The sequence below is a fragment of the Zerene cesonia genome, chromosome 18 (assembly GCF_012273895.1).
Source record: "Zerene cesonia ecotype Mississippi chromosome 18, Zerene_cesonia_1.1, whole genome shotgun sequence".
In the NCBI taxonomy this organism is placed as follows: Eukaryota; Metazoa; Arthropoda; class Insecta; order Lepidoptera; family Pieridae; genus Zerene; species Zerene cesonia.
In genome coordinates this window covers 6,042,201-6,057,766 of record NC_052119.1, presented here as the reverse complement: position 1 = coordinate 6,057,766, position 15,566 = coordinate 6,042,201, and the positions used below count along the sequence as shown (strand labels likewise).

At 33.5% G+C, this 15,566-nt stretch overlaps 1 protein-coding gene across 1 annotated transcript in view; it reads left to right on the top strand.

Moving 5' to 3' along the window:
* Positions 1-2,388: 2,388 nt before the first annotated feature.
* The window catches only part of LOC119833782 (structural maintenance of chromosomes protein 3), a 16,869-nt gene continuing 3,691 nt past the window's right edge, over positions 2,389-15,566 (top strand). The window contains exons 1-21 of the mRNA XM_038357960.1: positions 2,389-2,506; positions 2,646-2,760; positions 3,083-3,222; positions 3,348-3,506; positions 3,786-3,911; positions 4,369-4,536; positions 4,972-5,063; positions 5,348-5,501; positions 5,894-6,123; positions 6,591-6,800; positions 7,552-7,651; positions 7,940-8,086; positions 8,405-8,563; positions 8,883-9,041; positions 9,621-9,832; positions 10,449-10,611; positions 10,943-11,106; positions 11,897-12,104; positions 12,507-12,683; positions 13,410-13,546; positions 15,377-15,557. Of these exons, the coding sequence (XP_038213888.1) occupies positions 2,492-2,506; positions 2,646-2,760; positions 3,083-3,222; positions 3,348-3,506; positions 3,786-3,911; positions 4,369-4,536; positions 4,972-5,063; positions 5,348-5,501; positions 5,894-6,123; positions 6,591-6,800; positions 7,552-7,651; positions 7,940-8,086; positions 8,405-8,563; positions 8,883-9,041; positions 9,621-9,832; positions 10,449-10,611; positions 10,943-11,106; positions 11,897-12,104; positions 12,507-12,683; positions 13,410-13,546; positions 15,377-15,557 (3,216 nt within the window). The 5' untranslated portion in view covers positions 2,389-2,491. The remainder of the gene's footprint in view (positions 2,507-2,645; positions 2,761-3,082; positions 3,223-3,347; positions 3,507-3,785; positions 3,912-4,368; positions 4,537-4,971; positions 5,064-5,347; positions 5,502-5,893; positions 6,124-6,590; positions 6,801-7,551; positions 7,652-7,939; positions 8,087-8,404; positions 8,564-8,882; positions 9,042-9,620; positions 9,833-10,448; positions 10,612-10,942; positions 11,107-11,896; positions 12,105-12,506; positions 12,684-13,409; positions 13,547-15,376; positions 15,558-15,566) is intronic.

Sequence of the window (15,566 nt, the reverse complement as noted above, 5' to 3'; positions counted from 1 at the left end):
GTTTATCTTGATTTCCGGCAAAACTACAAGTCTTATGGAAAAAAATTAAAAGGCAAAGTTGTAGGTAATAAAAAGATCTACAACTTTTGTATTTGCAATTTTTTCACATAACCTCTAAATTTAGGTGAAAAATTCAAAAAACCAAGTTTTTGATTTTTTATTTATATCTTTTTCAAAAAAATTATATTATTTATAAATACCTTATCAGAAATTTTTATTCCCCATATTATATATTTTGAACCCCCCCCCCCCACCCACTTTACACTGTAATTTTTTTTAATTTTTTACCATTTTTAAAGGCTTCGGCCCTGGTCTATTAATAAAATATATGAAAGTAAGCCTTTATTATCGGTTTTTTTATGTGGGAGACGAGCGCGCTTCGGCACGAATTGGACCAGCTCGCACCAGCGAATTACCACACCCCCGAAAAGAGCGGCATGAAATTGTAGTATGCTACTGTGTTTCGTTCGACGAACCGAAGGCCCATAGCCTATTCCTTACAATTCCCAGTTCCCTGTCCTTTATTCGTCTCGTCAATCCATTCTTAATCCTTTTCCGATTTAAAGTCTGCAATCCATTTGTAGAGGAGTAAGGTCTGCAATCGACCTTAAGGTCGCACCACCCATGAAGGCTTAAGCCTTGGTGCGGGCTTCATGGGCGGTGGTAGCGCTTACCATCAGGCGACCCACCACCTCCATTACCGACAATTGTATTTGAGACACAATTTTATCCACCTGCCAAAGCCACTGCAACCAAAGTTAGATATAAGTTCTGGTGGGACCATTCCAATCTAAACATACACATGTACACACAGTGATTTGAGGTTTTATTACTTTAAAACAAGATTTGTCAATTTGTTCGATTTTGTGAATTTTACCAACAATAATTTTCGGTAAATATGCTACAAATTGAAGATTTATTTACGGTGCGTTTTGTTCTCCTCGAAAAAAAAAACAGCAATATTAGAAAAAAACAATATTTAGGTAAAGTTTTCATTGATCTCTCTATAAAAACTCAATATAAAATACCTTTAATTTTTGTATCGCAATCATTTCAACCTTGTTAATACACTTTACAAAAAAATTAAGATTGGAATAGGATTTGTCGGCTTTGTGAATACTGAATTTCCTTAGTTCACACACTATATTATAGAATACTTGGCAGAATTTATTAAATTTCATAATTTTGGTAAAAGTCAATAAAACGTTAAAACAACGATTACCCAAAAGCGTGTCTTTTATTGGTACATGTTTGCGGCCTTGGCCTTATATGCAATTATTTAAACGTTCAAGTATGTATATTGTACACAATATAAATACTGGTTTCCAGTTAATAAAACACATTTAACATAGGAATTAAATGATTTTATAAATCGATAAATTTTATTAGTGTTTTAAATTAATAATTGAATCGTATCAAAAATGTGACCTGAATCGAATTCATCATCCTCCTTCGAAATTAAAATAAAGTTTTTTTTAGTCTGAGGAATGCAGCAACTGTTTATAATAAACCTGTATATGTTAAAATAAGGCTAAATATCGCTGTTCAAATGCGAATTGGAATAAATAAAAATTTCCTTTTCAATAATAAAACACAAGTTGCTTATTAAATAGTTATTGGTTTTGTAGACGGTATCAGTTACATTCTTTGCTGCGCAATATTATCACATAACCAGTACACTTCCCAGAAACTCTAAGCATTAAAATGTATCTCTAATTGGTGGCATAAATCACAATCTAGACCAGTTTCTTCTTAATTCCCAATTCAAAAGTACGTTGATACAAAACTTACGTACCAGTGTTTATCTACTCAAAATTAGTAAATGGTAAAAATATCCCTGCGGTAGATGTGATGAATTATTGGCCGATTTCAATATTGTACTGTATTTCCACAATCACGCGAATAGCGAGGCGAATAACAAATACTCATAGGAAACAATACACTCGCTATCGCTTTGAGCATCGCGTATTCGTATTAAGACCGGTTTTTCGGACAATATATTCAAACAGCATTATTCCTTATCTGTTGATTTTGGATTTACCTCTAAAATAGTGCATTTACACATTCATCTTCGCTATTCGCCTCTTGCCTGTATTCGAAGACACATTTGTATACGAGTGACGACGCCAACCACTATTCACACATTCGTATTTCCTTTCATTACGTTCAAAAAGATCGTATATGCATGTACATGTAGGGTTTATTAAGATTTGAATAGAAATTTATAATTGAAAAAGGATTAGGATCAAATATATTATGTATTGTTTTATTATCATATTACGATAGATGAACGTCACATCATAGGATATGGCTGTTTGGATTTGAATCTTTGCTTATATGTAGCTTTAGGAAATTTAATAACATATTTCTGGTATTTGTCAAACGTCATATGTCTAAACACTAACGTCATTGTGAAATGGCGGTCAAATGTTGGCGTTAGTGTTTTATGTTTATGTGTGATGTTTTGTAACGTTTTGTTATAAGTTCCAAAATGCATATAAAACAGGTAATGTTTTTGCTCTCAGTTACATTTTTACAAATTATTTTTTAGACATGTTCTGTTATGACAGCTAAAAATTCTTGTCTTGAATACTTTGTTTACTTGTACTTCCCAACTTTTTATAAATAACGTTATAACTTTGCAGGTGATTATTCAGGGATTTAAGAGTTATCGAGAACAAATTGTTGTTGAACCATTTGACAAAAGACATAATGTAGTCGTGGGTCGTAACGGATCCGGCAAAAGTAACTTTTTCCATGGTAAGTTTATGCTGTTTTCTCTTTGCTCTTCTGGTAACGTTACCTTAATTACTTATACTCTCTTTTTGTCACAAAATATCTTCAAACTAAACATAAATAAGAGAGTGATCATTCAAACAGCTCAAAATATCAAAATGTTTGATAAATTACAATTGACCCATTTAATTGTTCATGACAGCCAGGCCACATGAAAAATATATCTAAAAGTTTAATTAATTGTACATCTTACTTATAAAATATGCAAGCTTTATTGTGTTTAGTTTTTATGTAGCTGGAATGTGCATAATTATTACATAATTATAATTGTTTTCTGAAATTACAGCCATTCAGTTTGTGCTTAGTGATGAGTTTTCACATCTTCGTCCGGAGCAGAGACTGGCTCTGTTACATGAAGGCACAGGACCCCGGGTGATATCTGCTTTTGTTGAAATTGTATTTGACAATTCTGATAATAGAATACCGGTATGTATATTATATATAGCACTTTGAAGAGGGCTATTTAAAACAAATGTTTTGTAATAAACTGTACAACTGTGGCTTGTTACTTCTTTTAAAATAAAGCAAATAAAATAATTTATTATTTTTAGATTGAGAAGGATGAAATTTTCCTTAGACGAGTTATTGGATCAAAGAAAGATCAATTTTTCCTTAACAAGAAGGTTGTGCCTCGCTCAGAAGTTTTGAACTTGTTGGAAAGTGCTGGTCTATCCAATTCAAATCCATACTATATTGTGAAGCAAGGAAAAGTAAGCTTTGCTCTATATTACAATAATTTAAAATTTTATTACTTTTTCTTATAAGATTATTTAAAAGGTAAAATATTCATTTAAAGATTTTCATTTAAATTGGAATTGCTAATTTTAATTTTGAAAGTGGAACTGGCTTCTTCCTCTTATTGTCATATTTTTAAGATGTTCATAATAATCGTGTATAATCATTTAAAAGATATTCTTACTTATTTTACTAAATTAAATACTTTCATAATAGACATTTTGTGATTCAATTATATACAATTTATTACACAGATTAACCAGATGGCGGTAGCCCCAGATTCCCACAGACTAAAACTATTGAGAGAAGTTGCCGGAACTAGAGTTTATGATGAACGCAGAGAGGAATCTGTAACTATCCTCAAAGAAACTGTTGGCAAGGTATGATCGTTGAAATATGTAATGTAAAAACAATATATCAACAGATCTTGGGATCTGTTTATATGACTTTAATCATAATCTAATGGTTTTAACAATCTTTTAAATTGTGCATTATACTTAATGCCATACAATCATAAAAAGATAGATTAAATATAAAGTTACTTGTATAATTATTACAAATTCATGACATATTTGAGTACTTATTTGATTACAAAATGCAGTTGTTGAATTATTTAAGGCATAGTATATATAAACATATTATGTACATATTTTCCCTTTAACAGTACAGCTTTAAGCTAATAGGCCACCAAGTATGTAGTTAGGACACCAAAGTTCAATAAAATATTTTGTGGTTGCCCTTGCATTCTGAACAAATATAGGCTACTAATGGGGAAGATCATGATAAAACAAACATTGAACATGTAAAATAGTATATTATCATTTAAATTTTTCATAGGTGGAAAAAATTAATGATTTTCTGCAAACAATTGAGGAGAGATTGAAGACACTAGAAGAAGAGAAGGAAGAATTGAAAGAGTATCAGAAATGGGACAAGGCTCGGAGAGTTCTGGAATTTATTATACATGACACTGAACACAGAGAAAATAAACGGAAACTTGAAGATGTAAGTATTGATTTTTATTAATTTATAAATCATATATTAGACACATTGAAATTATTTTAGATGGTTTTATATTTTGGAAAAATATTAATATATGCTCATACAATATATTAATTTGATTAAAGTATATCTTATTGAAAAAATCTTAGGTGCTTTTATATTTGGAAAAAAATTTAATTATAATCATAATACAATATTTAAATGCTTATTAAAAGTCACATGCATCAGTAAAATACATGAAAAAAGATGTTTCATTAAAAAAAATTCTGAGTAATTAACCTTAAATGTGTTCCTGAAAATTTTTGCTATGATTTTTGAAAACATTATATCTACTTACCTAAAGTATTAAGAAAAAAACTTAATTATGTAAATGGTAGCGCATTAACAATCCTGAAAAAAACCCTAAATTTTATTATTTATACCATATTTATTTTGCAGTTACAAAAAATGCGCTCAAACAGTGGCAAAGAACAACAACACTATGCTGATATGGTTCGTGAAGCTCAAGAACATGTGAGGGAATCCAACAGGTATAATAATAGAATTTATAGATGCTGAACATTTTAATAATAGTTATGGATAATTGGTATTTGTATAATAAAAGAGACAAAGTATAAAAGTAAACTAACTGGCAATTTAATGTAGTTAAACAATGGATTAAAAAAAGATAAGAGAATAACCATTATCTTTATTTTAAATTCAAACTCCTCCGAATTTAACGCCTACTAAGGCGCAGTCAAAAGCTAGTTTAGCATAAACTCTTTATTTTAGATCTTCACAAAATTTAATAACTAATGAAATATGCCCATTGCAGAAAACTTAAAGAAGCTCGCAAAGACGTCGCAGCTGCTCGTGAAGAAAAAGACATATTGTCCACTGAACAACAGCAATTGCTCAGAGAAAAGACCAAATTGGAGCTTGGCATCAAAGATTTGACAGATGATGTGGACGGAGATAATAAATCTAAGGTGGGAAGGTTTATCATATTTTAAAAATTTTTTGCATTAATTTTAAACTTACATTTACGTAACAGTGATATTTATAATTAAAATATTTACTAAGCGTGTGTTCTTGCTGTATGCTCACTTTTGAAATTGAAGTCTTGTGCAATGTGCATGTTCATGGGAAACTGAAAATTAACATGGTTTTTTCGATATTGAGATAAATGAAGGTGTTTTTCGCATTCAATCAATCAATCTCCGTAACCTCCCCCTTCTCTAGCTTCCCCGATCTTAGATCGACAATTAAAGTAACAGGTCATTATCATATATTTCTTCTCACTTTTGTTATGTTGTTTTCAATTTCGAATTGATTTCCATCTGTTATTATTATAAAAAAAAAAAATTTCACAATCTCACAGGAAAGAGCCGAAGCGGAGTTGGAGCGTCTCCGCCAACAGATATCTGAAAAAGAGCGTGAATTAGAAGAACTTAAACCGAAATATGAAGAGATGAAAGCACGCGAGGAAGAATGCACCCGGGCTTTAGCGCTCAATCAACAGAAAAGACAAGAATTGTATGCGAAGCAAGGCCGTGGGACACAGTTCACTTCGAAACAGGACAGGGATCGGTGGATTGAGAAGGAGCTTAAGTGAGTTCAATCAAGCAATGAATTTTCAATGTGTGATAGATACAAAATAATATGTAACATTGAATTAAGTTCATCTCACTGCACTGTTAGATTGATGAAGAATTTATTATTTACTAGCGGTCCCGTAGTCTTTTCCCTCCATAAAAACATCCCTTAACAAAAACGTCAAATAAAAAACAACCGAATTTGTCAAGCCGTTTTCGAGTTTACTCGGTCTCGTTTAGCCCTTGTGGGTGGGGTTAAATATTATTTAATGTAGATTATAAGGCCACTAATAAAACAAAAAAAGAAATATAATTTTGTCGCCAAATTGTCTCTTATTTACTTATCTCTAAATTTCTTTTTTTTTTTTGAAATGGAAACTGGTAAAACAACGAAAATAAAATAATTTCGGCGCCAAATTATTTTATAAAGTGCTACCTTTCTCTATATTATTTTTTTATTATATTGAAATAATCCATCGACAGATCGCTGAACAAGCAAATAAAGGACAAAAAGGATCACGAGACGAAGCTGCGCGACGACCTGCGCCGCGACGCGACCAAGCTCACGGAGCTGGAGAAGCGCATCGAGGAGATGACCAAGGAGATGGAGAGGCAGCGCGTGGCCATCGACGAGCACAACAAGCAGTACTACGAGTGCAAGAAGAGAAAGGACCAGGAGCAGAGCACGAGGAAGTGAGTTTTTTCCAAAGAATGTGGAAAGGAAATCAATTTATTGACACAAAAAAGAAACCGCATATAAACAGTAACCTTAGACAATGTTAAAAGAATCTTTAATAAATTTGTAATTAATGACTAATTTAATATCTACACTAAAAATTTACCATTAAATATGTTTAAAAAAGACAGTATGTGCGGCTCGTCAATTGTGGTAGTCGAGCACGCTTCGGCACGAATTGGGCCAGCTCGCACCGGGGAAGTACCACACCCCCACAGAAAACCGGCGTGAAATAGTGGCTTGCCACTGTGTTTCGTACGGTGAGTGGGGGAGCCGGAGGCCCATTTCCTTTTCCTCACCCATCCCAGTCCATCCCTTCTTTCCAGTCTTTAATCCTTTCCTTTTCCCTTATCCAATTAAAGCGGGCAGCACATTCGAAGAGGCACTACCTTTGCGAATGTTCATGGGCGGTGGTGATCGCTTACCATCAGGCGAACCACCAGCTCATTTGCCCGCTATGACATAAAAAAAAAAATGCATACAAAATGGACTGATTCAGTTGAAGTACTCTTATATAACATTGTGAAACCCTTTGTATGTTTTAAACTAGCTTTCTGCTCGCTGCTTCGTACGCGTAGTCAGAAGAAAATATAGGTAGTAGGGGGTGTGATTTAGGCTTAGAAGAGACAATAAGAATTAACTTTGCATTTATAATATTATATTAGAAGAGATTTCATTGTATATTGATCTGTTTTGTTTCTTTTCTAGTGAATTGTGGCGAAAGGAAACTACACTGACACAGAATTTGTCATCATTGAAGGAAGATTTGGCTAAGGCTGATCAAGCCTTAAGATCAATGGCTGGAAAGGTATGGAGTAATTTCATTTGTGTGGTGTATAGATAAACCTCGTTTCTGTAACCAAATATTTTATTAAAAGATATATTACTACAGTTTTACATTAAGAAATTTTTTAAGAATGGAGAAAAAATGCGTCATTTTCCCAAACTAGCCTCTCGACCTTCCATGGCGATAAATGACGCAATATTTTTTCTTATTTATAAAGCATTTAAATGCAATAAGGCTAAAATTGAAACTTGTTCATTTTTATCATAATTTCATAAGCCACGGTTGTATAAAATAAAAATATGATTTCAGCCAATTCTCAACGGGCGTGACAGTGTACGTAAAGTTCTAGAAACTTTCCAAGAGCGAGGCGGCGAGTGGGCTAAAATCGCGACTCAATACTATGGGCCTGTTATTGAGAATTTCACTTGCGATAAAACTATTTACACTGCTGTCGAGGTATGTTTTATAATTACTATTATTAACACATATTTCATGTATTCTAAAAGTTCCGAAAAATTTATATAAAATGTGTACTTGCTTGACTTAAAAAGAAATGAGAAAGTACATGTGATTTGTCATTTATAATTTTTAATGGATACGTAAATACTAATTTGAACGAATTGTAATGCAGCATAAATGCTTTATAAGTAATAAAGATACTAATCACATCAGGAAATAATTTGTCAATTAATATTTTTATAACAAAATTCTATAATATATTTCTTAAGTAGTATATTATTGTTCTTAAGTAGTATACTCTTATAATTTATTCAGGTAACAGCAGGCAACAGGTTATTCCATCACATAGTGGAGTCTGACACAGTTGGTACCAAGATATTAAAAGAGATGAACAGACAGAATCTCCCTGGAGAAGTTACCTTCATGCCTCTTAACCGACTGCAAGTTAGGGACATGATATATCCTAACGATAATGTGAGTGATGATTTTATCAAAAAATATTCCGAACTCGGAAGTTGAACAGTTTTTAACCAATTTTTAAATACATTTATTCATGATATCATGTAACCCAACACTACAGAAAGCAATTTGAAACATATCGCGATAAAAAATTGTGAACCTCTAAATGTATATTACTCATCTAAATTCAAATAAAAGAATAAACTATTAGCAAAAATACTATATTTTCATCAAGAGGGTATTAACAAATGGCAACAATAACATTGAATAATATTTGTATTGTATTTGGAGTGTGAAGAAAAAATATATATTAAAAGAATCTCTTTTATTACAGAATGCTATTGCGATGGTGCAGAAGCTAAAATACGATCCCAAATACGCGAAGGCTATGAAGTACATATTTGGCAAAACTCTGATATGCAGGAATTTGGAGTGCGCTACAGAATTGGGGAAACAGTACCATTTGGATTGTGTCACTTTAGAGGGAGATCAAGTAAGTAACCCATTATATGAGAAATTCATTACATTTGTTTAATTATTAAATGAGAAGTTTTGCAAGGATAGAAAAAATGTAACGAAGGCCGCGTTCATAAGGATTCAATATTGTAATCAATGAAATAATGATTGGTATTGGTTATGATGGTTCTTAATCATCTCAATGGATGGCGTGGGATTTCCCTTATGCACATAAAACCGAAAGAGTAGAGGAAGTTCTATTGCTGTGGCGGGATATCGAGTGGCCGGGGGCTAGGCGTTGCTACGGTTTGGCAAAAAGACGCGGGTTCGAATCCCGCCTCGTGATCAAATTTTTTCTATTCTTTCAACATTTCTCAATTCATTAAATTGTTATAAATGGTCATCAAAGTTTTGTTCCAGTATTATACTTAAACTAAAATTATAAAGAAAAATTCCATAGACGTAGTCATAGTAACAAATTGAACTTAATGCAGTTAGTACAAATAGGACAAGTTAACATTAATGATCTTAATGTTGTTTTCTTTAATATTAGTAACAATAAGCACGTAACAATAAGCACTATGACTGTTCAGTATTTAAATTTATTTCTTCCTAGGTATCATCGAAAGGTTCCCTTACGGGTGGTTATTTCAATCAGTCCCGCTCTCGTTTGGAAATGCAAAAAACTCGTTCGGAACTAATGGAACAAATAACAACATTGGAACAAGAGCTCAGTACATTGCGACAAGAGTTGAATAAAACAGAGACCAGCATCAATAGTATTGTCTCTGAGATGCAACGGACCGAGACTAAACAGGGGAAAGCTAAGTAAGAGAGGATGTAGCTTATGTCTGCTTTGTTAGTTGTTTTATTTAGCTGTCATAACATACATACTCATACTAACTTTCTGTGTGCAAGTTGAGTCTTTTGTTTTCTGTTTGATTTTATGTTGTTTGTATCCAGATTTGGTTCGGTGAATGATTTTGTATCGTATTTATATACGATTATAGTATGTTTACGTAGTGGTGGCTCAGTGGTGAGAACCTCGGACTTCAAAATCGATAAGTCAGGGTTCGAGACCGGGCGAGAGTGCAGGAAATAAATTGATTTTTCAATTTATCTGCGCATGTGGATAACATCACCACTGCTTAAACGGTGAAGGAAAACATCGTGAGGAAACCGGCATGTCCAAGAATTAAAAGTTCGACGACATGTGACATCTGCCAACCCGCACTTGGCCAGCGTGGTGGATTATGGCCTGAACCCTCATAGGAGGCCTGTGTCCCAGCAGTGGGAACATATATGGGCTGATGATGATGATGATGATGATAGTATGTTTTATCCTCCCCTAAAAAAATAAGAAATTTTTTATTGTCATCCACGTAGCTAGAGATTGTAAAAACATTATTAAATTAATAATATTTTATATAATATATTTTCACAGAGATATCTTCGACAAAGTGAAAGCGGACATTCGTCTAATGAAAGAGGAATTAGGTTCCATAGAGCGTTTCCGCGGCCCGAAAGAGCGCTCTCTAGCTCAGTGCAGGTCTAGCTTGGAAGCTATGCAGGCCACTAAGGAAGGTCTGGAGTCTGAGTTACACCAAGTGAGTCACTTCTGCTGTTGTTTTAAAGTATTGGGGAAAGTTTTATTTTTATTTTATGTGTTTAAAATTTTTGTCTACCTTTGTTGTAATATGTTTTATACTATTAAGCAAATCAAATCAAATCAAATCAAATTTATTAAATCAAACACTTAACCTAACCTTAAAGCTAAGTACATCGCTGTAGCAATTACAAATAGGTAGAAATAACACTTACTTATTTGTTATTTATACTTTATTGTTTATTTTGCATTTTAAGAATATCTAGCATATAATCAAATTGTTGAACCAGAAATTTATTATCATACTCAAACTAAATTATCTTGACCCATAGGAACTGATGGAGCAGCTATCAACAGCGGATCAAGGTAAAGTGGACGAGTTGAACGACGCCATTCGTCGGCTCACACAAGAGAACAAGGAAGCTTTCAGCCAGAGAATGAACTTGGAAGCTACTAAGAACAAACTTGAGAATCTGCTCACTAACAATCTGATTAGGTTGGTAGATAAATGTATCAACTTGTGAGATACTTACTTTGATTATATTTATAATCTTAGTAGTACCACTGTTGTATAATTGGGTATTTTATTTAACTCTAATTGTATATTTTAACTAAAATATGTTCCAAAATAAATAAACAACAGTAATTTTAATATTGATAAATTTTTAAAGAATAGAAAAATCAATCATTCGTCGGGATTTGAACCCGCGTCTTTTTGCCATACCGTAGCAACGCCTAGCCTCTCGGCCACCCGTGATCCCGCCACAGTAATCGAATTTCTTCTACTCTTTCGGTTTTATGTGCCTAAGGGGCACCCCACGCCATTTATTAAGATTATTACGAGACATCACACATCAACATGAAACATTATTTCAATGATCACAATATTGTATCGATAGGACGCGGCCTTTGCTAATTTTAATATTTTTCTACTGCTTTGCGGACATTCGCAAAACTAAATTTCCTTAATCCTACTTCCTTTCCTACTAATATTATATTATATTATCCTACTTCCTACTATCCTTCCTACTAATCCTACTTCCTACTATCCTACTAATACAAAAAATGCAAAAGTTTGTAAGGATGTGTGTGTGTGTTTGTAACTCTTTCACGCAAAAACTACTGAACCGATTGCAATAGAATTTGGTACGTAGACAGCTGGAGAATTGGAATAACATATAGGCAACGTTTTAACCCGAGATTCCTACGGGATACGGACTTACGCGGGTGAAACCGCGGGGCGTAGCTAGTTACTCATATACTTATAACAATATTCTCTCTAACAGACGTAAAGATGAACTGGTGCAAGCCCTGCAAGAAATATCGGTCGAGGATCGCAAGCGCCGGCTGCAGAACAGCAAGTCGGACCTGAACGCGGCCGAGAAACGGATCAAACAGATCAACAAAGAGTTAGAGGAAGTCGAGAGGAAAGTGCAGGCGGCTGTGAAAAATGAGAAGGCTCTGAAACTCGAGTTGGATAAATGGAGGAATAAGGTTAAAAAAATAATTATTTTAACCTCTTTTTATTCGTGCAAGCTTTATTTATTATAATTTGTTTTTATATGTCACAGTCGGCAATGGAGCTGGTGGGTCGCCTGATGGTAAGCGCTACCACCACCCATGAACTTTGGAGAGGTATAAGGTCCATTGCAGACCTTACGCCTTACTAACTATTAACTATTTAAACTATTGTTTCTTTTTTTTAACTAATAGCGATTAAGCCCTTTTATACATGTGTATAAAAAAAATAAAAGTATGTTTTGAAACGTATATTATGCGTTTTTTTTTTCTAATGCAAGAATTGATTATAATTTACAAGGCAATAATTATGAATATGATAAATTAGTAGATATATTTGTGAAAACAAACTTACTAATTTTAGTATTAATACTTCAGGAAAAGGAAGCCCAAGATAAAATGGAAGAGGACGCGAAGGGCTTAGAAAAGATGGCGTCCAAGGAAGTGTTGCTGCAGGAAAAGATACAAGAGTCATTGGACAAAATAGCTGCTCTCGGCACACTGTCCAATGCGCCGGAGTTACACGCTAAATATGAGAAAATGTCTCTCAAACAGGTAAAATATAAGGAGGTTATTCGCGGGTTCGAATCCCGCCTCGTGATCTCTATGACGATCTCGTGATTGTATGTATGCTTAGATCTTTAAAACTGCTTTAAAAAAGAAGGTTCATATGTATAATCTAATAAACTAATTATTTAACCCGTGCGAAGCCGCTGGCAAAAGCTAGTAAACTTACAAATTGAATAATTTTTACATATTAAAAATGATCGTAGCATCAAGGAATGGTCACATTTTTAATCCTTAAATTTAATGGATTTTATTTTTATAGATAGAATGTACTCAATATATGGATGAACTGAAACTTAAGATAAGAACAGTTTAGTTTATTATAAATGCGAAAGTAACTCTGTATGTCAAAACTTCGTGTCTGTAGCATTAATCCGCTTTGGACGAAATTTGAAATAAAGATAGCTTGTGACTAGATACTTTTATGGCGAAAATCCCACCGGAACAGGAGCTTTAACGAGAAAATCCAGAACTGTCATTTTTTTTCCTTTGACCTTGAAATCTAGTATTATATGCATTTCAATAAGATTCAATTGCGAAACGAGGTTATCGGCTATATTCGTAAAGTTTTAATAAGGGAATAATAGGTATATTATTGTTATTATTATTTTAATATTTTTCATTTACAATATTTTCATTTACAATATTTCATAACAAGCGTAGATTAAGTGGTCAAGATAATTTTAATTAAATATAAATAATGTCCTTATTTAGCTCTTCAAAGAATTGGAGAAAGCGAACCAACATCTGAAAAAGTACAACCACGTGAACAAAAAGGCGTTAGACCAGTTCATAAGCTTCTCAGAACAGAAGGAGAAACTGTATAAGAGAAAAGAGGAACTCGACATTGGGTAAGATAGGATATCAGCTTCTATTCTCTTCTCTTCTTCTTTCGTCCACTATATACTCTGAATAATAATAAGGCAGTGTTATTTAATCTATACTTATATTATAAAGCTGAAGAGTTTGTTTGTTTGAACGCACTAATCTCAGGAACTACTGGTCCTATTTGAAAAATTCTTTCAGTTTTAGGTAGGTAGCTCATTTATTGAGGAAGGCTATAAGCTATTTATATACCACGGACGAAGCCGCGACTGACCGCTAGTATCGAATATTAAGTATCCATCAGAAATACCTTTTATGTTTCCAAATTTATTTTTGGCTGAATCACTTTCAAATTTCCATATATTATAAATAATTTTCACATACACCTCATCCTTTGCAATACTTGCGTACATGTAATCAAAATGATTGAAATTAATCATGTTATATTTCGCACGCACATTTGGTAAACTTTCACACAAAGTCATGACATCTATTGGGTGCGATAATTTATCGTTGTGACTGTAAAACATCACAACGGGAACTCTCACATCGCTCAAATTATAATCGGGCGGAACGTTCGTTCCGTATCTTTCGATATTTTGCTCCCCATAATCGAATCTACGAAAGCGACCCGAATTTATAAGTTGTCCATAGTGAATCAACTGTAATGTTGACGCACTACTTGGATAATGTCCGAAAATTATGGGCAGGAAACTCTTCTGAATCAAACCATTATCCGCACCAACGAATGTAGAAAAAACGTTTCCACAATTCGACGATAATATACTGCACAGATTCGATATCCAATGTAAGAAACTCGTACTAGAAGTATATACATCATAAATAGAGGTAAAATATGCAAAAAACTGCGAAATGTATCTTAACAGTGGATTGTCTATATTCTTCATCCAGGCCACCGGCGCCAGAGCGAACATCACTCTAATTTTCTTATTATATTCTGGTTTCATTGCGTTCATAACGTAAAAAGCCGTCGTGCCTTGCGAATGACCCACATAATATAGATTATTTGATCTAGTTACATTCAATATATAATCAATTGTAGCCGGTAGATCGTACAATCCAATCTCTTCCCATGTGAAATTCCAATATTTACGATCTGTGTTATTTAATTCAACGTGTGACGAAGAGTACTCATTCCCTCTCGCGTTACCCAACCATACATCGAAACCTTGGTCAGCTAATATGTGTCCTAAAGAGTTACCGGGGCCTTGTAATATCCAACTGTCTGCTGAATCTAGAATTCCGTGCATTAGAAGTATTGGTATACCGCTCTTATTATTTCCAAATCTATGTACTGATAATTTGTAGCCATCTTCCGTTAATATTTCGTGCTTTTCCAGATTGTACTTATATTTTAAGGCCAATTCTTGTATGTTGAGATTGGCGTCATCTTTACTGAAAATTTCTGACTGGTCGTTGTTTAAAAAGTTTGTTATTACGTCAAGAAAATTTAACGACTGCGTATTCCGTATAAATGTTATAACGACACTTGCTAATAGATAGTGCCTCAAATACATTTTGTGGGTTAAACTAAACGGGAGCTTCATTTATAGTTTTTATCGTAATGTTACGAGTATTTCATTATCTTAATTCTTAAGGAAAAACCGCTTGCGATAATTATCGCTGTTGGTAATTCCTAAAGTAATTAATAAGAGTCCTAAATTTATTACTCTTAATATTCTATCTATATTATGGAAAAATAATATAAAAGTAAAAAGCTCTGTTTGTTATTATGTTTATCCTCCTGTGCTGTTTAATCTCAAAGTATTGATTTGGACACTTCAACCCATTTTTACAGTCTCAATTAAAGAAACTCTATAATTTCACATTTCCAGTGGTGAAAAGATTCGTGAATTAATCGAAGCTCTGGAGCATCGGAAACTAGAAGCAATCCAGTTCACATTCAAGCAAGTGAGCAAGAATTTCACGGAGGTTTTCAAGAAACTCGTACCGCAGGGGCGTGGTTCACTCATAATGCGTGTGGCCGCCGATGACCCTAATGATGTCGCACCTGAAGTGAGTATT